Source organism: Podarcis gaigeae (genome assembly GCF_964106915.1).
Source record: "Podarcis gaigeae genome assembly, chromosome: 2".
Classification (NCBI taxonomy): domain Eukaryota; kingdom Metazoa; phylum Chordata; class Lepidosauria; order Squamata; family Lacertidae; genus Podarcis; species Podarcis gaigeae.
Genome location: NC_139679.1, coordinates 123,002,025 through 123,024,782, shown reverse-complemented (window position 1 = coordinate 123,024,782; position 22,758 = coordinate 123,002,025). Strand labels below are relative to the sequence as shown.

The 22,758-nt window shown below is 42.8% G+C and overlaps 1 protein-coding gene across 3 annotated transcripts in view; it reads left to right on the top strand.

The window, feature by feature from the left end:
• Positions 1–10,745, top strand: part of LOC310837547 (vomeronasal type-2 receptor 26-like) — a 34,856-nt gene extending 24,111 nt beyond the window's left edge. Inside the window, exons 1-5 of one of the 3 annotated variants that reach the window (XM_083724290.1) lie at positions 1,400–1,896; positions 3,214–3,508; positions 4,878–5,711; positions 8,848–9,075; positions 10,250–10,745. In XM_083724290.1, coding sequence (XP_083580416.1) covers positions 1,658–1,896; positions 3,214–3,508; positions 4,878–5,711; positions 8,848–9,075; positions 10,250–10,372 — 1,719 coding nt within the window. In that variant the 5' untranslated portion in view covers positions 1,400–1,657 and the 3' untranslated portion in view covers positions 10,373–10,745. Of the gene's footprint in view, positions 1–1,399; positions 1,897–2,520; positions 3,509–4,877; positions 5,712–8,847; positions 9,076–10,249 lie in introns of those variants that run through there. The other 2 variants (XM_083724292.1, XM_083724291.1) reach the window with 2 other exon arrangements.
• Positions 10,746–22,758: the final 12,013 nt, after the last annotated feature.

Here is a 22,758-nt window from a genome sequence, read left to right as displayed (position 1 = left end):
GGCCAACGCTGTTGTCCTTTCCTGTTCCAGTGTCCAAGTTCTCATCTGCACCACCTGGCTGGGGACCTCTCCCCCATTCCCAGACACTGATATGCACTCCCAACCTGCAGAGATTATCCTGCAATGCAATGAAGGGTCTGTTGCCATGTTTTACACTGCCCTCAGCTACATGGGTTTCCTGGCTGCCATCTGCTTCACGGTGGCTTTCCTAGCCAGGAAGCTGCCTGGGGCCTTCAATGAAGCCAAGCTGATCACCTTCAGTATGCTGGTCTTCTGCAGTGTTTGGGTGTCCTTTGTGCCCACCTACCTGAGCACCAAGGGGAAATACATGGTAGCCGTGCAGATCTTCTCTATGTTGGCCTCCAGTGCTGGGCTCCTGGGCTGCATCTTCCTTCCCAAGTGCTACATTATTGTACTGAGGCCTGATCTGAATACAAAGGAGCATCTGACGACAAAAAGTAAATATGCCATCTGAATCTTTGTACATTCTTTTCCATTGTAGGAATCTGTGAACAGAAAGGCAATAACAAAATCCAGCCACTTGCTGGTCTAAAATTCAAATGTCAAAAAACTTTGTCAGGAGAGGATATGAGGTGATGGGGAGAGATACAAATACTCTGAAATAAAATATTTGACTGGCACAGCAGACTTCTATGGTTGTTTTTCCGTATGCAAAGCAAAAGTCCACCAGGCAACCGAAGTTCCCCCACATGTCCTGAAAGAATAGTTTCATCCTGGCTTATGTAGTGATGTATCTTAAATAGTTGTAATTCTAGGATCACATTTTGCCGCATCAGTGAGATATTGTGAACTTTGTCAGGAGAGGATATGAGGTGATGGGGAGAGATACAAATACTCTGAAATAAAATATTCAACTGGCACAGGAGGCTTAAGGTCGTCCCCCCCATATGCATAATAAAAGTCCATCAGGCAGCAGAGGTTCATCATATCAGGCCCCAAAATGTCCTGAAAAAATAGCTTAATCCTGGCTTATCTGGTGAACATAGAATCATAGAATTATGGAAGTAAAATTTGAAGAGGGACCCCAAGGGGCATGTAGTTCAACCCTCTGCAATGCAGGAATCTCAACCAAGCCTTCATGACAGATGGTCATCCAAACTCTGAGTAAAAACCTCCAAGGAAGGAAAGTCCACAACCTTCCAAGCGGGACTATTCAAACAGCTCTTGTTGTCAGAAACTTTTTCCTGATTTTTTAGTTGGAGTCTCCTTTCTTTTAACTTGAAACCATTGATTCAAGTCCTACCCTCTAGAGCACCAGAAAACACATTGTGATGTTTTCTTCCAGCTCTGCAGCTGCTGCTCAAGCTCCACAGTGATTCCAGAGATGTATATTCCCTGCATAATTATAATAATAATAATGATTTATTCCTTGGCAAAACTCAAGCAATGTACCCACTTTTGACACAGAAAACAGATATTTCAGAAATGAGAGCTTGAAATGCCTGCTGCATATTTAAAGACCTCTTGTGCCATCGAGGGCTTTGACTTCTCTTCCAGGCAGGCAGGGATTCTGCCAGTGTGAAAGCTTCGTATCCTCCCTATCCTCACATTTTCTCTGGGGCTTCGGTCTTGTTGGAGACTTTGGGCTTCATCTAATTCACTTCTTGCTTAGTTGAGAGCAGTGACAACAAATGAAATGACAGGAGGCAGACCCAGAGTGAGGCTCTTATTAATGTTGTTGTTGCTGCTGCTGCTTCCCTATGCAGCTTCTAGGATGCGGAAAGCAAAATGCCCATTGAACTTGAGAAGGGATCGTCCAGATGCTACAAATTATTACAAGCCAGGAGACCACTTCATAAGCGGGGTCATATCTACGTTACAGACCGTTCATCCTGAACACGATTTCCTTATCCCCCCTTGCAATTACATTGTAAGGTAAGCTGTACTTTCCCCTTGCAATTTCAGCATAGCAGATAAGATTGTGATTAATGGGTAGGGATATATACATAAGGTACCCCTGCCCATACGGGACTGTCGTGTCCGACTCTAGGGTTGTGCGCTTGTCTCACTTAAGAAGCCGGGAGCCAGCGCTGTCCGAAGACACTTCCGGGGCACGTGGTCAGCATGACGAAGCTGCTCTGGCGAGCCAGCAGCAGCGCCGCACACGGAAACGCAGTTTACCTTCCCGCTATAAAGGGGTACCTATTTATCTACTTGAACTTTGGCATGCTTTCGAACTGCTAGGTGGGCAGGAGCAGGGACCGAAAGATGGGAGCTCACCCCGCCGCGGGGATTCAAACCACCGACCATGCGATCGGCAAGTCCTAGGCTCTGAGGTTTTACCCACAGTGCCACCCATGTCCCCTAAGGTACCCCTGCCCCCTGTACTTTCCCCTTGCAATTTCAGCATAGGAGATAAGATTGTGATTAATGGGTATGCATATGCGGTACATCGCATCACCTTTAATACTGTTGTGCTTAGCTGTGATTGCTCAAGCCTCTAATGCTTATCTGCCAGGGACAAGTCCTGCTTTCTAGAGTTTGCCCATTGAAGACACGAAATGCATGTGCATTGCTTCCCTCCTTTCTTTTTTTCCACTGGAAATAAACCAAATTGATGGTGAATCATGAAGAGCCTGAGATCATCTGCATCCCAGCTTCTTGACTTGGGAAATGTGAAGATGGCTTGATCTGCACTCCTCTGAAAGGAGCAGGACTATAACTATTAAATTGTCACAATCATCTATCAAGTTAACATGCAATCACGTTGAATTGAGTCTAGAAATTAACTGGCAGCCAGTACAGTTCACCTGCCCTGGGACCTTAGGGTGAAACGTAGCTACTAAATAGGATAACAACAGCAATAACAATTAGAAGCAGGAATTATATGACTTGTAAAGATCTCTATTTTACATCTCCTCTTCCTTTTTTAAAAATAAGGAAGCAAACTCTTTACAACCTACCACTCCCCTTGAACTAGTGTCCCATCCTTTTACAAACTTTTGCTCAATGTATTTGAGGGTGTTATTCACTCCCTGCTTCCAGCACTCAAGTGCTTAAATATGCTTCTATCTCCCTTTGACTGGCAAGCAGCCGTTCACCTTCCAACAAACTCACAAATGTCTGATTATGCGATGTGGATGTTCTGTTTTGCTTCATTATTGTGGCTGCATTTTTTTATAGGACTAGAAAACAGGAACTTGACACTTTTCACTGAACAGAGACTGACATTAGGCTTCATGTTTATTACAGGGAAAGAGGGACAAGAGCATACTGGAATCTCCTGTCCTTCATGATTGCAATCCATGAGATTAATCAGGACCCCGGGATCTTACCCAACATCACCCTGGGCTATGACATCCATGAGAATCATTTCAATGCAAGGATGACCTATGATGCCACACTAGATCTGCTTTCTCCTGGAAGGGCCAATGTCCCAAACTACCACTGTGGAAAACAGAAGAAGCCCTTGGTTTTCATTGAAGGGGTCAACTATGACACCTCACTCCAGATTTCAACTATGCTGGGAACCTACAAAATCCCCCAGGTATGAATACACTAGCATGGGCAACATGCAGAGAACAGCCATTTCTTTGAATAGGAAGCAAATTATGAAACTTACTCCCAGAGGAGGCAGTGAAGGTTCTAAGAGAGGATTAAACCAATTCATGAAGGCAAGGGCTATTGATGAATGCTAGGCATGATGACTGCGATCTACCTTCCTAGTTGGAGGCACCAATGCTTTTGGGTGCCAGTTGCTGGTTTCTTGTTGGCCTCTGTGAGAACACAATATCGGACTAGATGGGCCATTGGCCTGATCCATGAGGCTCTTCTTATGTTGAAGGATTTGTCCTGCTGGGAGAAGAAGGGTTTCAAAAGAGAATCGCCATCAGAGCCGACTAAGGGGGGGACATGCCTTTTGGAAAGAGAGATGTCTCTTAGAAGCTACAACAGGAAGCTCACAAGATGTGTACTGTGAGCTACTAAGTACTTTATACTTACAAGGGGGAAACAGACTCTTTTTTCAGCCGGCACTTTAGAAGAGGACAAGGGTTCATGGTGAGTTTTGGCACCACTTTTTCTAGGAAAATAGCAGTTTACACGGGGCATGAATCATACTTTGGTGGGACAGAAATGCAGCCTCCAGAAGACACCTCAGGGATGGCTTCACACAAGCCTATTTTGGTAACCTGCCAGGGGACTTTAAGATGAAGGAATAATAAATACTGGGCAGAAAAACAAATCTAAGGAGCAAAACTCATGTGAAACTAACACTCAATTGAGCTAAAAATTGACCCCTTCCTCCGAACCAAATGTTAAAAGTAGAAAATGCAACACATCTTAACTCTACATAGTCTCAAACATCGGTGGGAGGGGGACATTCTGGGTGGAAATGATGTTGAAGATATGTTATATTTTTGCCTATAATGAATGAATCGAGGACTGGGGAAAGTTCACGGATTATCTGAAAAGCATATGTGATGAACAGACAACGTTAGTGGGATTTAAAGAGGCTTTATGATAGTTAAAGATGTATTGTAAAAAAGAAATAGAAATGAAAAGGATAATATTAATTGGCAATATTAAATATAGAAAATGCGTAAAAATAGAAAATATGGATGATTGGTGGAGGAGCTGGTGGAAGTAAAGAACAAAAATTGGAAATTTGTGAACATTGTTGTGATGAAGAATTTGTAAAAGGAAAAAATTAATAAAAATTAATATAAAAAAGGAAATGATGTTGAAGATATGTTATATTGTTGCCTGTAATGAATGAATCAATTTATTTCGGTCACTGGCCAGAGTGTATTGTTTCCTATAAGTGTCCTACATCTCCTTTCCAGAGTATATTGCTCTCCCTGACCACAATTTCTAGTTGACTAATAAAACCCTCTATATGTTCCTTTTCTTCCTAGGTCAGTTATGCTTCTGTTCATCATGCGCTTGACAAAACACAATCTCATTTGTTCTACCGTATGACCCCAGATGAAGCACCCCCAAGCTCAGGGATTGTCAGGCTACTCCTGCATTTCAGGTGGACTTGGATCGGGCTCATAGCTGCTGACACTTACAATGGAAAAAGGTTTCTCAGCACCTTCGCGCCTCTGCTTGCTAAGGGCGGTGTCTGTGTTGTATTCTCACAAACCATTTTACGAGGCTTCTTTTTTATAGCCGATGCATACAAAAAGCTCCAGCAGAAGATTTCACTTTCCATGGACAGGAGAATCAATGTGTTTCTTTATTATGGGGACTTTCAGTCCACCCTAGAAGCCGCATGTACCCTAGAAATAGTGGGCGAAACCCTGAAACCCATTACTGGGAAAGTTTGGATCACAATAGCTTTCTCATATGTCAGCTGCAGCATGTCTCCGGAAATACTTGAGAACAAACACATTCATGGATATTTATCTTTATTTTTCCAGACCAAAAAAAGATCAAAACAGGATGGTAATCTGCCAGTTTCTTTTCCCTATAGTAATTTCCATCCATGTTGGCCTGAAGGCTATAATTGCTTATACTCAAAGCATGTGTTTTCTGTGAAAGGCCAGAAGCGATGCAAAGTGAAGGAGAACCTTTCAGGGTTCCCTCAAAACGTTCTTGAAAGGAGCCTGTTTCAGGACACCTACAGCATTTACGACACTGTCCGAGCTCTGGCCCTTGCCTTAAATGCTGTGTACTCCTCTAGATCCAAGAGGGTGGTGATGATGGGTCAGAACAGGTTGGAAGATGAAAAAATCCAAGCATCACAGGTATTCATGTTTCTTCTCTAATGCTCTGGATGGATATTGTTCCATTTTAAATAGTGATTCGTTCAATGACAGATTTGTAGGTCCATTTCCTTTAATTAACAGAAATTAAGCAAGAATTAAGCTGGACCATAAAGAAGGCTGATCGCCGAAGAATTGATGGTTTTGAATTATGGTGCTGGAGGAGACTCTTGAGAGTCCCATGGACTGCAAGAAGATCAAACCTCTCCATTCTTAAGGAACTGAGCCCTGAGTGCTCACTGGAAGGACAGATCCTGAAGCTGAGGCTCCAAGACTTTGGCCACCTCATGAGAAGAGAAGACTCCCTGGAAAAGACCCTGATGTTGGGAAAGATGGAGGGCACAAGGAGAAGGAGACGGCAGAGGACGAGATGGTTGGACAGTGTTCTTGAAGCTACAAACATGAGCCTGACCAAACTGCGGGAGGCAGTGGAAGACAAGAGTGCCTGGCGTGCTCTGGTCCATGAGGTCACGAAGAGTCGGACACGACTAAACGACTAAACAACAACAAAGCAAGAATTAAAAAAGGATAGGTATCTGAAGAAGTGTGCATGCACACGAAAGCTCATACCAAGAACTGACTTAGTTGGTCTTTAAGGTGCTACTGGAAGGAATTTTTTTTGTTTTATCAAAGACAAACAAAGCATTCCAAAGTTAAAGCAAGATAGAATTCTACTGCATGTAAGAAGTTCAATGACTTTTATTTCCAAAGTTTCTCCACAAACCCCTTCCAAGGTCAAGAGGCTCCCTGGTCAAGGAGATGGTGTCCCTGTAGACAATAGCAACTCCCCTGCCTTGACCCCCTAGTCTAGTCTCGTGCAGTATCAAAAATTCAGGTGGGCAGAGCTAGGTAAGGTCAGGCCCACCCAGCTCCCTCACCCAAATCATAGAATCATGGAACTGGAGAGTTGGAAGGGACGCTGAAAGTCATCTAGCCCCACATACTGCAATGCAGGAATCTCAAGTAAATCATCCTTTACAGATGGCCATCCAACCTCTCTTAGAAAACCTCCAATGAAGGAGCGTCCACAACCTACCGAGGGAGACTGTTCCACAGATCCACCATCAAGCGGCTCTTGGCTTCCAAAAACTCTTGGTAATGCAAGCCAAATCAGTCCACTCATGTGCAATCAAAGCATGGAACTGCATGTTTTTAATAGGGACTGATCTGACATTCAGTAGTAGCAGCACCAGACCAGAGGGCTCAGTAGATCTGCTACTAGTAACCTCTGGTGGTGTGAGAGGGCTGGAAGAAGGAACAGAAACCAAACACCTAGGTCTCCACTCCCGATGGTGGCCAGCCAACCCTCCACTCCAACCATGCTCTCCCCTACCCACCTAGCTACTTTCCCCCCACTCCACTTTGGTGGGAACTCCACCAAACCAAAGTTCCCTTTCAACCAGCCTCTCACTCTGGTTGAGGGTCAGAAGAGTGACTAGTGGGGTGCCACAGGGTTCTGTCTTGGGCCCGGTCTTATTCAACATCTTTATCAACGACTTGGATGATGGACTCAAGGGCATCCTGATCAAATTTGCAGATGACACCAAACTGGGAGGTGTGGCTAACACCCCAGAGGACAGGATCACACTTCAAAACGACCTTGACAGATTAGAGAACTGGGCCAAAACAAACAAGATGAATTTTAATAGGGAGAAATGTAAAGTATTGCACTTGGGCAAAAGAAATGAGAGGCACAAATACAAGATGGGTGACACCTGGCTTGAGAGCAGTACATGTGAAAAGGATCTAGGAGTCTTGGTTGACCACAAACTTGACATAAGCCAACAGTGTGATGCGGCGGCTAAAAAAGCCAATGCAATTCTGGGCTGCATCAATAGGAGTATAGCATCTAGATCAAGGGAAGTAATAGTGCCACTGTATTCTGCTCTGGTCAGACCTCACCTGGAGGACTGTGTCCAGTTCTGGGCACCACAGTTCAAGAAGGACACTGACAAACTGGAATGTGTCCAGAGGATGGCAACCAAAATGGTCAAAGGCCTGGAAACGATGCCTTATGAGGAACGGCTAAGGGAGCTGGGCATGTTTAGCCTGGAGAAGAGGAGGTTAAGGGGGGATATGATAGCCATGTTCAAATATATAAAAGGATGTCACATAGAGGAGGGAGAAAGGTTGTTTTCTGCTGCTCCAGAGAAGCAGACACAGAGCAATGGATCCAAACTACAAGAAAGAAGATTCCACCTAAACATTAGGAAGAACTTTCTGACACAGATAGGTAGCCGTGTTGGTCTGCCATAGTCAAAACAAAAAAAAATTCCTTCCAGTAGCACCTTAAAGACCAACTAAGTCAGTTCTTGGTATGAGCTTTCGTGTGCATGCACGAAAGCTCATACCAAGAACTGACTTAGTTTTTTTTTGTTTTGACTATGGCAGACCAACACGGCTACCTATCTGTAACTGGAACTATGGAAGGCACCACACTGAGCCGCATGAAATGGAAGTCCATCAACCTCACCAAGAAACTTGCACAGGTACAGACTGATATCTTCTGTGTATCTGAAGAAGTGTGCATGCACACGAAAGCTCATACCAAGAACTGACTTAGTTGGTCTTTAAGGTGCTACTGGAAGGAATTTTTTTTTGTTTTAACTTTCTGACAGTAAGAGCTGTTCGACAGTGGAATTTGCTGCCAAGGAGTGTGGTGGAGTCTCCTTCTTTGGAGGTCTTTAAGCAGAGGCTTGACAACCATATGTCAGGAGTGCTCTGATGGTGTTTCCTGCTTGGCAGGGGGTTGGACTCGATGGCCCTTGCGGTCTCTTCCAACTCTATGATTCTATGATTCATGAAATGCCTGGTCTGCAAGTAGCGTGACTGGTAGCTGCCACAACTGCAGCCAGACCCACAGCTGCAGCCACCGCTTGGAGCAGGACTCTGAGAGGAGCTGCCATACCCTCTCCAACCCCAACTCACAGGATCTTGAACAGAACCTATTTCTTAGGCTACTCAGCTGAAGGAAGAACCCCTTCTGAAAGACCTCAGGTAGATTGGGCACATTAAATAGAAAAACCCTCCATGGCCACTAGGTGCCTCGATTATATGTGAAACACCAGGGCGGAAATAGCCAACTTTCATTCTCTGTCATTCTTCTCTGTCATTCTAGTTTCACCCTTTCCTGTGTGATTTTCAGTTCTACAATGCTTCTATGGGTGGAGCATATTTAGATGAGAATGGGGACCTGACAGCTGATTTTGACCTGGTGAACATTGTGATGCTTCCCAACGAATCCCTTCACGTGGGGAAAGTTGGGAGTATGGAGAGAGAGGGATCCGCAGACGTAAAAGTCACCATTGATCAGGATGCCATCGTGTGGCCCCTTTGGTTTAATAAGGTGGGTTAAATCATTCAGATACATTTGACTATGATGCAAAAAGAAAAAGAAAACAGAGGATATTGGATTGAAAGGGGCTTTTAGTTTTGTAGGAAGAGTCACTCCCACTTCAATAGTAATAGTAATAATAATAATAATAATAATAATAATAATAATAATAATAATAATATCTTTATTGTCATTGCCCCCTCTCGGGGACAACAAAATTACTTGGCTGCTCCATCCACCCAGGTAGGGCACTCCACTCAAAATCAGAACAACTATAAAAACACTAATTAAAACAATACAGTATAATACAGCAAGGAAGATTAGATGACTTTCAAAGTCTAGGTTTCCCATTCAGGGCCGAGATCGCTCTGGAGAAGAAGCTGTTCTTGAGACGGCTTGTTCTTGTCTTCATCGTCCTGTATCTCCGTCCCGACGGCAGGAGCTCGAAGAGACAGTGACCAGGATGCGATGGATCTTTTACTATGTCCAGTGCCTTCCTATGGCAGCTTGTGGCATAAATCTGCTCTAAGGTGGAGAGTGGGCAGCCAACAATGCTCTCTGCTGCCTTCACAACTCTGCACAACCCCATCCTGTCCTGGGTAGTACAGCTTCCGTACCACACACATAAGCCATAAGTGAGCACGCTCTCAATGGCACAGTGATAGAAGGCAACTCCCAGGAGCAGATTTATCAAAGTAATATTTTTTGCCTCAACCTGCATCACTTCATACTTGCTTGCTTTGAATTACATTTCCCAATTTACTGCTCAGTCACTCAGGTTTGGAGAGGTTCTGTTGGAGGTCTTCACAATCTATTTTTGTTTAAAATTCCCTAAACAATTTAGTAAAGGTAAAGTTAAAGCCAGTTTAATCCAGTCAAATACAACTATGGGGTGTGGCACTCATCTCTGCTTTCAAGCTGAGGGAGCCCGTATTTGTCTGTAGACAGCTTTTTTCGGGTCATGTGGCCAGACTGACTAAACTGCTTCTGGTGCAAGAGGACACTGTGACAAGTGCCAGAATACATGGAAAAGCTGTTTACCTTCCCACAGCAACAGTACCTAATTATCTACTTGCACAAGTAAGCTTTAGAACTGCAAGGTTGGCAGGAGCTGGGACTATTGGCTCCACTTTGATTGCATGGATAGAAAGACCGTTAACTCCTGGCCATCTTTCTTTATGGGCAGACCGTTCCTCATTCCAGATGTGCTGAGAGCTGTCATATTGGGGATGTCAAGGTCATCCGGGAAGGAGAGCCACTTTGCTGCTATGATTGTGCTCCCTGTGTCTCCACTGTGGAAGGCAAGTGAGAGAAGTACGGCTTTGAAGGAATAGGGAAACTTCGGTGTGTGTGTTTTAAAAATCATTTTTATTTATTTTCCAATAAAAACAGCCAATCAACATATCCGCATCATAATCCAATTAAAAACAAGAAACTAAAATAAAAAAGACCAAATTATAGTCCAAATTGTAATTATTAATTTTACCGGGTTCCCCATAGTCTGGACCTCTGAAGCATATCTCCAAATCTTCAGTCCTGCCTCTTCTCATTGTTTTCATATTTATGCCTTCTGCTTTTTAACACTTTAAAGTTCTCCGCCCCTGGCTATGCGATTCTCAATCATGTCAAAAGTCATATGTCCTTTCATTCATCAAATACAGCTTTATTTATAAATATTTTTTTCCTCCAACTGTCTATTCACCAATGCAGCTTTTCCTGACTTCATTCCAATCTTCCAATCTGGGCTGTTGTCCAAGCTTAATGACGCAGCAACTCCCAAGTTGTTAAATCACTCCAATTCAGACTGTTATCCAAACCTTTCTTTTGAGATTTAGTGACGCAGTGTCTTCCACATTGTTGAGTTGTTGCTATAGATTGTTGGGGAGACTATTTGCAATATTGCAATGTAAATGAATTGTGTTCCGCAGATATAAGTCATTTGGCGATCGATCAGCCTCTTGGAGACCATACAATCCCCCCCTCCTGGCCCTAGAAGAGGGGCTGCTAGACATCCATTCAGCCTTCTCTCTCGCTCATAATGAAAAACTTGTGCAAACAGCTGCACTATATGTTATCCCAAATTGTTACTTCAAGACATTACAAAGTCAGCCAGCAAATATTTCCTACTCCCCTCAAAAAAGGAGGGAATTCTCATCTTTCCATGCTGCATCATATCAACAAACGCCATCTTGTTTCTTCTTTTATGTTTATCAAGTCTTTCAAGTCTGAGTAAAGCTGCACAGTTGAATACTTAATTATAAATAGAAGCCCATCTGTACTCTTTTTTTTTTATTAAAAAAAAGGCTTCTTAATGAGGCATAGAAAACCAATTGTAGATGTTAAGAAGAGAAAAAAGACATACCAAATACCTCCGTAATCCAAACGCCATGATGAGAATCTCTTTGAAGCCCGAGCTTAAACACCAGGGACTGTACAGTTCTGCAGGTTTCTTCTTAATCTTCTTCGGTCCAGACTATGTCTGTTATTGTCCAAATCCAATTATTTTATCAAACAGATATTTCCAGTTATGAGAGTGACATCGGAGAATGCCAGCCGTGTCGTGCTCTGGGACCCAGTGTCCTGTCACTTGCACCTTGATGCAAACTGACAATCTCGGACAATCTGTGGGTCTACAAGACAGTCCTCCCCCACCCTGGGGAGTCCGCCAGGGCTAATTACCCCCCTATCAGCCCTGAATTATCAGCAAGGCTGGGATTCGATCGTATGGGAATCAGCCATTTCTCACCGCCGGAAACAGGAAGTGAGGGACAACTTTTGTGATCCTGTCCAACACAATGCTATTTCTTTATTTTATCCCCGCCCCCCACATAAAAAATGACCTTTACCCAAGGTTGGTGTATCTGATGGGTAGGGTATAAATAAATCATCATCATCATCATGTGTAGTGATGACAGACTCCCTGTGGTTTGATTTTGAATTGAGTTTTCTCTTAGAATCATTAGAAATAGGACATCTGGTTTCTCTGAAAGTTTTCTTCTGGTGATCCATGTGGGACCCATGTTTTCCTCCTAGGAAACAGTATGTGTTTTCGCCTGCTTGGTGCCCACCCCTTTCCACCAGCCTTGCCAGAGGATTTCCTGGAAAACTCCAGTTGTGTCTGCTTCTGCTGGTTGAAAGGCTGTAGTTCAGTAGCACAGGATTTGATTTGCATGCAAAAGATTGCCAATTCAAGTCATACTATCTGCAGGTCAGGGCTGGCAATGTCCCTTGCTTGAGACCCTGGGTACTGAAATCACTCATCTTATTTTCAGATGCAAACCATTGCACCAAATGTCCGGAAGATCAGCACTCAAACAAGGACCGAGATCAATGTGTTCCCAAGGTTATCTCTTTCCTGTCCTATGAAGACTATTTGGGGATACTCTTGTCTTTCTTTACCTTGTTATTCTCCTTAATCACATGCTTGGTGTTAGGAATTTTCATTAAATACTCAGAAACTCCCATAGTCAAAGCCAACAACAGGGACCTTTCCTACATCCTCCTTGTATCCCTCTTGCTCTCCTTTTTGTCCTCCTTGCTCTTCATTGGCCAGCCAAGAAAAGCCACCTGTCTTCTCCAGCAAATTGCATTTGTCCTCATCTTCTCAGTTGTTGTCTCTTCTTTGTTGGCCAAAACAATTACTGTTGTGCTGGCTTTCCTGGCCACAAAGCCAGGGAACAGGGTGAAGAAATGGCTGGGGAAGAGTCTGGCCAACACTGTTGTCCTTTCATGTTCCAGTGTCCAAGTTGTCATCTGTATCACCTGGCTAGGGACCTCTCCCCCATTCCCAGACACTGATATGCACTCCCAACCTGCAGAGATTATCCTGCAATGTAATGTAGGGTCTTCTGCCATGTTCTATGGTGCCCTGGGCTACATGGGCTTCCTGGCTGCCATCTGCTTCACAGTGGCTTTCCTAGCCAGGAAACTGCCTGGAGCCTTCAATGAAGCCAAGCTGATCACCTTCAGCATGCTGGTCTTCTGCAGTGTTTGGGTGTCCTTTGTTCCCACCTACCTGAGCTCAAAGGGGAAATACATGGTAGCCGTGCAGATCTTCTCTATGCTGGCCTCCAGTGCTGGGCTTCTGGGCTGCATCTTCCTTCCCAAGTGCTACATTATTGTACTGAGGCCTGGTCTGAACACAAAGGAGCATCTGACGACAAAAAGTAAATATGCCATCTGAATCTTTGTACATTCCTTTCCATTGTAGGGATCTGAGCAGAATGGCAATAACAAAATGCAGCAACCTGCAGGTATAAAATGAAATATTCAAATGTCAAAAAGCTGTGGAGTGATGAGGCCCAACATATGAGTCAAGAGAGGAGAGGAGGTGACGGGAAAGTTAGTTTAAATCAGTATCGATTTCAAAAAAAAATCAACAAAAATCAACATTCGAAAACCGAAAAAGACAAAACAAAACAAAACAAAACATAAAAACAAACAAATGCATAACTTACAAGTTAATATTATAAACACTAAAACAACAACCGCAAGACACTGACTTCCACCAATCACACAGCATCTCCTTTACCTTTCATTCTGTCTTCCTGTTCTCCTGTTTTCTTTATCCTCTCTATCCTAACATCTAGATATAAATCCCTTTTTCATGTCCTTTCACTTCACAAAGTTATTCCAGACTCAGCCAGATTTCTGCCCTCGAACCTTGACTTTTGAGGTAATCATTTAGGCACTTCCATTCTTTTTTTTACTTCACTTTTTGGTTTTTGTCTTATTATATCTGTCAATTTGACTAATTCTAAGTATTCTGAGAGCTTACATAGGGAATCAGTTACCCACTAGGGGAGAGTGACTATGTAAACCTGCACAGCTTAAGCCCCACCCAAATGAATGAGCTGTTTGCTTAATAATTACTGATTCGGTGGAGCTAGAACAGCAGAAATTCCGAATGGACTGGGCTGCTTGTAAGCAGAGAGGCAACCAGCTTTCAGGTGGAAGTGCTTATTTCCCAGGAACTCAAATCCAAACAAGGTACTTCATAAATATTTGTTCATCCAGTATATCTTAAAAATGTGCCCCTTGGAGCTTATTCACAGATAAAATCTGGCTCACAACTCCTTCCACAGTCCCATAATTTCAGGCCTTTCACCTGCAGAGCAGCAAAACATGTACAATGTACTAAAAGGTAAAAGGTGTTTTTTTAACACTATTGACTTTGTAGATTATATAAGGCAGTCTCCAAGGTAAGTCAGCTCTATCCTTTGTTGTTGTCTAGTCGTTTAGTCGTGTCCGACTCTTCGTGACCCCGTGGACCAGAGCACGCCAGGCACTTCTGTCTTCCACTGCCTCCCACAGTTTGGTCAAACTCATGCTGGTCCCTTCGAGAACACAGTCCAACCATCTCGTCCTCTGACGTCCCCTTCTCCTTGTGCCCTCCATCTTGCCCAACATCAGGGTCTTTTCCAGGGAGTTGCCTCTTCTCATGAGGTGGCCAAAGTACTGGAGCTTCAGCTTCAGGATCTGTCCTTCCAGTGAGCACTCAGGGCTGATTTCCTTAAGGATGGAGAGGTTGGATCTTCTTGCAGTCCATGGGACTCTCAAGAATCTCCACCAGCACCATAATTCAGAAGCATCAATTCTTCGGCGATCAGCCTTCTTTAGGGTCCAGCTCTCACTTCCATACTCTATCCTAAGACAAGTAAATAATACTCTCTTTCGGTACAAGCAGCTTTTCCACATTCACTACTTCCAAAGTTTGAGTAAGGAAGCCACTGATTAGGTTAAATTGGTCCCTTCACATCTTTCCAGCTTTCTTATTCACATGAGCTTGAGCTCGAAGAATGTTAGGGGTTTCCTCCATAACTCTGACAAGCAAGTTATCGATGTAGTCTTCCAGCTCCCGCACCTGCTGATCTCGCTTTGCAATCACATCTTTCTGCTTCAAGACCAGCTGGATCAGCTCGCTGTGTGTCAGCTGACCATAAGCGTAGGCGGGATCTGAAGGATCATATTTCTTTAGGAAGGAAGAATGAACAGGTTAAAGTCATTTTGATATCAAGCACTGTTGCAAGGGTGGCGTCAAAATCATCAAGTTTGCTGATGACACTACGGTGGTGGGGCTCATTTCAGGAGGGGATGAGTCCGCCTATCGGGACGAGGTGGAGCGGCTTTGTGCTTGGTGTGGAGAGAACAATCTGGCTCTTAATACGACTAAGACCAAGGAATTGGTGGTGGATTACAGGAAAAAAAAGGCGGACATTCAGCCCTTGTATATCAACGGGGAACGGGTGGAGAGGGTGGCGGAATTCAGGTTTTTGGGAGTGACTATCGATCAGGGCATGACTTGGAGCGCAAATACTACTGCTCTGGTGAAGAAGGCCCAGCAGAGAATTTATTTCCTCAGACTTTTAAAGAAGAACAATCTGCTGGTGTCCTTCTACCGAGGCTCCATAGAGAGCATTCTCACATACTGTATTTGTGCCTGGTTCTCCAGCTGTACAGCTAGGAAGAGGAAGGTGCTCCAGAAGGTCATAACCACAGCCCAAAGGATTATTGGTCATCCCCTCCCATCTTTGGAAGAACTGTACGGTTCCCGCTGTCTTAGGAAAGCAAACAATATCCTGCAGGATGCATCTCACCCGGGACACAGTCTGTTTGTACTACTGCCTTCTGGCAGGAGATACAGAAACATCAAGTCAAGGACAAATAGACTGAAAAATAGTTTCTATCCAAGAGCTGTGGCCTTCTTAAATGCAGTAACTCGATAGTGTGACCTGGGAGTTTGATGGGTGTGGGTGTGGGTGTGGCTGGAATGTGGTTTGTTTGGTTGTTGTTGTTGTGTTGCTTTTGTTGTTTTTAAGGGATGGCATCCAATTTCGTTGCACTTGTGCAATGTTGCACTTGTGTAATGACAATAAAGAATCTATCTATCTATCTATCAAAGGATCAGAAGGAAGGTATAGAAACCTTTGGTTTCAGGGATTACTGGGGAATCCCAGGAATGATGTCAGAGCAAAGAGGTAATCTGTCAAAGCATCTTAAAAGCTACTGAAGGTTCACAAAAAGCTAGAATTTCAGGATTAGCCAGTAAGTACTTTTATTTAGTACTTTTCACATGTTATGAGGAGGGTCTTATCTTCACTTTTCCATGTTTATTACTGATGTTGGTCCCCACCAGTAACCAAAGTTTTCCAGGCCCCCCAAACCTGTCTTTAATTATTACCACAGTAGGGTGGAAGGAGCCATGCCTGAAGGATGCGGGAGATTCTTAGTGGGACAGGAGAGCTGGGGGGGCGGGGGGCAGGAATTACATCTGGCAACCAATGAATCCCTTTGCTTCAGACAGTACATAGGTAGACAAGTCTAAAAAGCCCAGGACACAAATTTTCACAATCCTCTAGTGGTTATGATGGCTCATTTACCAGAAGTAATGTATTTAGCATTAACTTTGGAAGTGTATACTGTAACTAAGCTTCCTAGAGCAAAATATGTATCAGAAGGCTATTGCTTGCAAGCCTGTCTGAATCATTTGTGGCTTCGAGGTCACAGGCATGCTTGAGCCTTGCTAAACATCTCCTTTTCTTCTGGAGTCCGGATATACTGCTGTATCTGTCTAAAATGGGCTCATCCCCAGTGATAGCAGAATCTTCAAGGCTTAGCTCAGGAGTTCGTAGCCTCTTTGCCGGGTTCAAGACGCAGGGTGGGAGCAAAGGTTTCCGCTTGCTGAACTTCTGCTTCTCTCCTGAAAGGGAGGCCTCTTCTACTGTTGCAGCGCTCTCATCGATTAGCTGCAGTGGTGCAGCTGCTGAGTTTTCCATGTCACGGTCTTACGTAGTATCCACGATGCGGAAGGCAGCCTGTAGAAGCACACGGAGGTGCCGTAGCAGGTCACCGATGTACTTTGCCATGCTCCGACGGTCCACTTTCAGCACTCGGAAGCTGTATGCCGGCTCCTTCGGCCAATAAAGCGAGACAAGCGCCGCAACCCCAGAGTCGGTCACGACTGGACCTAATGGCCCTTTACCTTTACCTTTATTACTACTACTACTACTACTACTATTATTAATTGAGTTTATATACCAGGGCTTTCAGGGCGGTTCAAAGAATAGTATCAACCTAACCGGTTGGAATTACCCACAAAATTGTTGATTTTTTTTATCATTTACTAAGTATTAAAGTATATCAAATTCTATTCGAAAACCACAGTCACTGCCGGCATGTTAGAAGACATAATAGGACAAACAGTATGGAGAAGAGAGAAAAACAAAGTCTTTTTATTTCCCTCAAAATCAAGGTGTCTCCTAGCTTGAAGGCCTACCATACTCTCACATTTGAAAAGTATCATCATAAAAATCAGTCTGAGGATTCTACAATACAGCGTTACATTTCTGAAAAGAGCTACAAAGACTACTAGAGATTTGTGGGGGCTCTGTCTTCAGTTCTGACATGCAGAATGCAGCTTTGATTAGGAGGGGAAGGAAACGCTCTCAAAGTACTCCGCTCAAATTACATAGGGCCTGGTCCTGTCTTGTCACTGGCAACTACTGTATTTAAAGACTATTGGTAGGGGTGGGGTGTCACAGTTTGTCCAAAATTGGAGGGAGCCAGGATGTGGGGCTAGCAGGTTTTCCCTCTCGCATTTGAAGCATCACCAGCATTTCCATTAGAGTTTGGTGCTAAGAAAACACCTTTTTTTTTTAAATTTTTTAATAAATATTTTTATTAAGTTTTCTGAAATACAGAAAGAAAGAATAGGAGATAGATAAAAAAGATCGAAATAATAAAAAAAGTTACAAGTTTCCTTATTCTTTTTTCCCAGCACTAGTGGACTTCCCCCCATCCTCCATACCTTGCATTCTCTGTAATACAAATTATCAGCAATTTGTTAACTTGTTTCAAAACTTATTGTATCTTTCATTTTATCATGTTACCTAATTTCAAAGATATTGTAACCCATTTCTTAAACGTTTGAGTTGAACACAATAAAGTTATTTCTTAACTCCGACTCTGACTTCTTGTACCATAATTTCAATTCATTAATTTACACTTGCTGAAGCTAGAATTTCCTAAGAAGTGCATTTTTTAACATTCATACAATTTATAATGTTTTTGCAAATAGTCCTTAATTTTTTTCCAATCCTCCTCGATTGTTTCTTCTCCCAAGTCTCGGATTCTGCCAGTCATCTCGGCCAGTTCCATGTAGTCCATCAACTGCGTCTGCCATTCCTCCAGCGTGGGTAAATCTTGTGTCTTCCAATGCTTTGCGATCAAGATCCTTGCTGCTGTAGTAGCATACATAAAAAGGGTTCTATCCTTCCTAGACACTCTCTGGTCTACAATGCCCAGAAGGAAGGCCTCCGGTTTCTTAGGTAAGGTGAATCTGAATACCTTTTTTAACTCATTATGAATCATCTCCCAAAAGGCCTTCACTTTCGGGCAAGTCCACCAGAGGTGAAAAAACGTCCCCTCTGCCTCTTTGCATTTCCAACATTTATTGTCTGACAGGTGGTATATCTTAGCAAGCTTGACTGGGGTCATGTACCACCGGTATACCATTTTCATAATATTTTCCTTCAATGCGGTGCATGCCGTAAATTTCATACCGGTGTTCCATAACCTTTCCCAGTCTTCAAACATGATGTTGTGCCCCAAATCCTGTGCCCACTTAATCATGGCGGATTTAACTGTCTCGTCCTGTGTATTCCACTTAAGCAGCAAGTTATACATTCTCGAAAGTAGTTTATCTTTAGGCTCTAACAATTCTGTTTCTAGTTTCGATTTTTCCACCTGGAACCCCACCTTTTTGTCCACTTTGAACACTTCCTGAATTTGAGCATAATGCAACCAATCTCGCACCTTGTTTTTTAGTTTTTCCAAACTCTGCAACCTCCAATTGTCTCCAACTTTTTCAATTATTTCCCAATATTTTGGCCAGTAGGCCTCCATGTTAAGTCTCTTACGTGCCTTGGCCTCCACCGGTGAGAGCCACCTCGGAGTCTTACTCTCCAATAAGTCTTTATATTTTGTCCAGACCATCAAAATTGCTCTTCTGACAATATGGTTTTTAAACAATTTATGAACTTTAACCTTGTCGTACCACAAATATGCATGCCACCCAAAAGCGTTGTCAAACCCTTCCAGATCTAGGACATCAGTGTTCTCAAGCAGAATCCAATCTTTCAACCAGCAGAAGGCTGCAGATTCATAATATAACCTCAAGTCCGGCAGGGCAACCCCCCCTCTTACTTTCGCATCTGTTAATATTTTAAACTTTATTCGGGGCTTTTTGCCCTGCCAAACAAACTTAGAAATATCCTTCTGCCACTTTCCAAAACATTCCACCTTGTCCACAATCTGTAGGGCCTGAAATAAAAATAACATTTTCGGCAATACATTCATCTTTATAGCTGCTATTCGACCCAACAAGGAAAGTTTCAACCTTGACCATGTTTCCAAATCTCTTTTGATTTCTGCCCAACATTTCTCATAATTATCTTTAAATAGATTCAAATTTCTGGAGGTCAAGTGCACCCCTAGGTACTTTACTTTTTTAACCACATTTAGTTCAGTTTCTTTCAAAAACTCATCTGTTTCTGTAGTTGTCAAGTTTTTTGCTAAAACCTTAGTTTTTTGCTTATTCAGCTTAAATCCCGCCAGCCGACCAAAATCAGAAATTAATTCTAAAACTCTTTTAGTGCTAGAGACTGGCTCCTGTAATGTTAATACCAAGTCATCTGCAAATGCTTTCAGTTTATATTGTTTCACTCCGACCTCAATTCCTTGTACCAACCGGTCCTTTCTGATCATGTTCAATAGCACCTCCAGGACTGAAATAAACAATAGGGGGGATAGGGGGCACCCCTGTCGTGTCCCTTTTTCAATTTTGAACTCCTCTGTCACCACATTGTTTACTATCAATTTAGCTTTTTGTTCTGAATAAATTGCTTCTATTCCATTCTCGAACCCCCGCCCTACTCCCATCCCTTCCAAATTTTTCTTCATGAACATCCAAGAAATGTTGTCAAAGGCTTTCTCCGCATCAATAAAAATTAAAACCGCTCTAGTGCTAAGATTTGTTTGTAGAAGTTCCAAAATGTCAATAATGTTTCTTGTGTTGTCAAACAAATGCCTACCAGGGAGGAAGCCAGCCTGATCCTTGTGAATTACTTCATTAAGTACTTTTTTAAACCTACTTGCCAAAATATCTGCAAAAATTTTGTAATCCACATTTAGGAGTGAGATGGGGCGGTAGTTCTTGAGTTGGGTCTTTTCAGTTTCTAATTTAGGTATCAATGTGATGAAAGCTTCTTTCCACGTTTCCGGTGCCTTCCTCCCCTCCATAATCTGGTTGCAGACCTCCAACAAAGGTTGTATCAAATAGTCCTTCAAAACCTTATAGTATTTGGAGGTAAGCCCATCTGGGCCTGGAGATTTGCCTAATTGGAGATTCTGAATGGCACTTTCAATTTCTTGCTGCGTGATTTTACTGTTCAGGATTGATCTCATTTCCTGGGGTATTTTTTGTAATCCATTAATTTCGACAAATTGATCCACCTCAGAGTCTTTCTGGGGCCCTTGTGCATAGAGTTCTTTGAAATATCTCTGGAAACACTTTCTAATTTCATCGGGTTTCTGGACCATTCTCCCTTCAATCTCTAGATTTGTAACTGTATTAAGTTTTTGTCTCTTTTTTAACTGCCATGCTAGCAGTTTCCCACACTTGTTTGCTGATTCAAAGGATCTTTGTTTCATTTGTTTAATTTTCCATTCCACCTCTTGATTTATCAATTTCGAATATTGTGCTTGGAAAAATTTCACTTCTCTCAGCACTTCCTTCGATTTGGGCCTAGATCTTAATTTTTTCTCTCCTTCTCTTATCTTCTCCAATATCTTCTCCTTCTTTTCATTCCAGAGCCTTTTCTTAATCGTATTTTGTTGTATCAGAAACCCCCTCATCACTGCCTTGCTTGCGTCCCAGATTGTTCTTTTCTCCACCGTGGTATTTAGATTTATCTCAAAATAATCCTTTAAGGTTTTTTGGGCCTTCTTGACAATCTCCTGATCCCTTAATAAGGTGTCATTCATTTTCCATCTGAAGGATCCGGTTGTGTTTAATCTCAATTCCACTTTCAGAGCATTGTGGTCGGAGCAGGTTCTTGGGCAGATTTCCACTTTTCTAGTCTTAGGTGCCAGTCCTCTAGTTGTCCATATTTGGTCGATACGTGTCCACGTCAGATGAGCTTCAGAAAAGAAAGTTCCTTCTTTTCCCAGGGGGTTCTTAACCCTCCATATATCAATCAAGTCCATATTGTCAGTCATTTCAAAAAAAGTTTTAGGTAGTCTGCCATCTTTCTTTATGCTTGCACTTTGCGACTTATCCATGTTTACGGACACAACCCCATTCATATCCCCCAGCATAATGATGTTGTTATAATCTAAATAATCCAGCATAATCTCATGCAGCTTCTTAAAGAATTCCGATTTCCCTTCATTCAGGGCGTATATTCCTAATATCAAAAATTTTTCTCCTTGTGTCCAAATTTCAATTGCCAAAATTCTGCCGTGTTCATCCTTAAATAGAAATTTCGGTGACAGGTTCTCTTTTGCATATATTACCACACCTCTTTTCTTAACTTTGTCCGAAGAGATAAATTCTTGGCCTAGTCTTTTATTAATTAACACTTTTCTATGAAGCCTTGTCACATGTGTTTCTTGCAAACAAATAATGTCCAATTGCTCTTTTTTCAAGATGTGAAATACTTTTCTTCTTTTTTCCGGAGAATTTCCGCCGTTTATATTCCAACTAAGCAGCTGCAGAGACATCCTGGGTTGATTCGTGGGTTTCACAATGAAATGTCTTAGTTCCCCTCCGGTCCCAGAGGTAGTGGGGCTGGTCCAGATCCAGACGGTGTGGGTTCTGGCTGTGGTCCCGGTGGTGGTGGTGGCCAAGAAGCTGCAGCTCCTTTTTGAAGGTCCTCCTCGTGGTCGTGTAGGAACTTCTGCTGGTCTTCAGGTGTTTTGATTCTTACTTTCCTTCCTTTGTAAGTAAACGATAGTCCTTGAGGAAACTCCCACCTGTAAGGAATTGTGTTGTGTCTCAACAATTTGGTCAGATCTGTATAGGTAGACCTAAGATCCAATAGATATTTCGGTATATCTCTATAAATTTCAGCCCTTTTACCTTCTATCTCCAAAGTTTTTTTAAAGTGAAGGCCTAGTATCTTATCTCTTTCCTCTCTTGATCTCAAACAAACCAAACAGTCTCTAGCCTTGTCTTTCTTTACAGATCTACCCAGTCTGAAGGCTGTCACAATTTTAAAGTCTTTATCTACCTCGATTTCCCAAAATTTGGAAAATAAAAGCGTCAGAAATCCCTCCAAATTACCTTGCTCCAGTTCAGGGATAGCTCTCAGCCTGAGGTTACTCTCCTTGCTTTTCAATTCAACTAATGACAGGTAGGCTTGTTGTTCCCCTACCTGTCTTTGCAGAGACCTAACTTCCCCCCTGACTTCATCAACCTTCTTGCTTGCTTGCTCTGCTTTTTGGTTGGCTTCCGCAGCCAATTTATAATTTTCAGCCGTAGCTCCTTGCAATTTCTCAATTGCATGTGTGTGCTGGGAAACCTGATCAGATAATTTACTAATAGAGGATGTGGCTTGATCAATTTTTGTTGATTGACTGTCCACCTTTTGATTTAAAATTGACAGTTGTTCTAGAATTTGTTTTAGGACTGTTTCA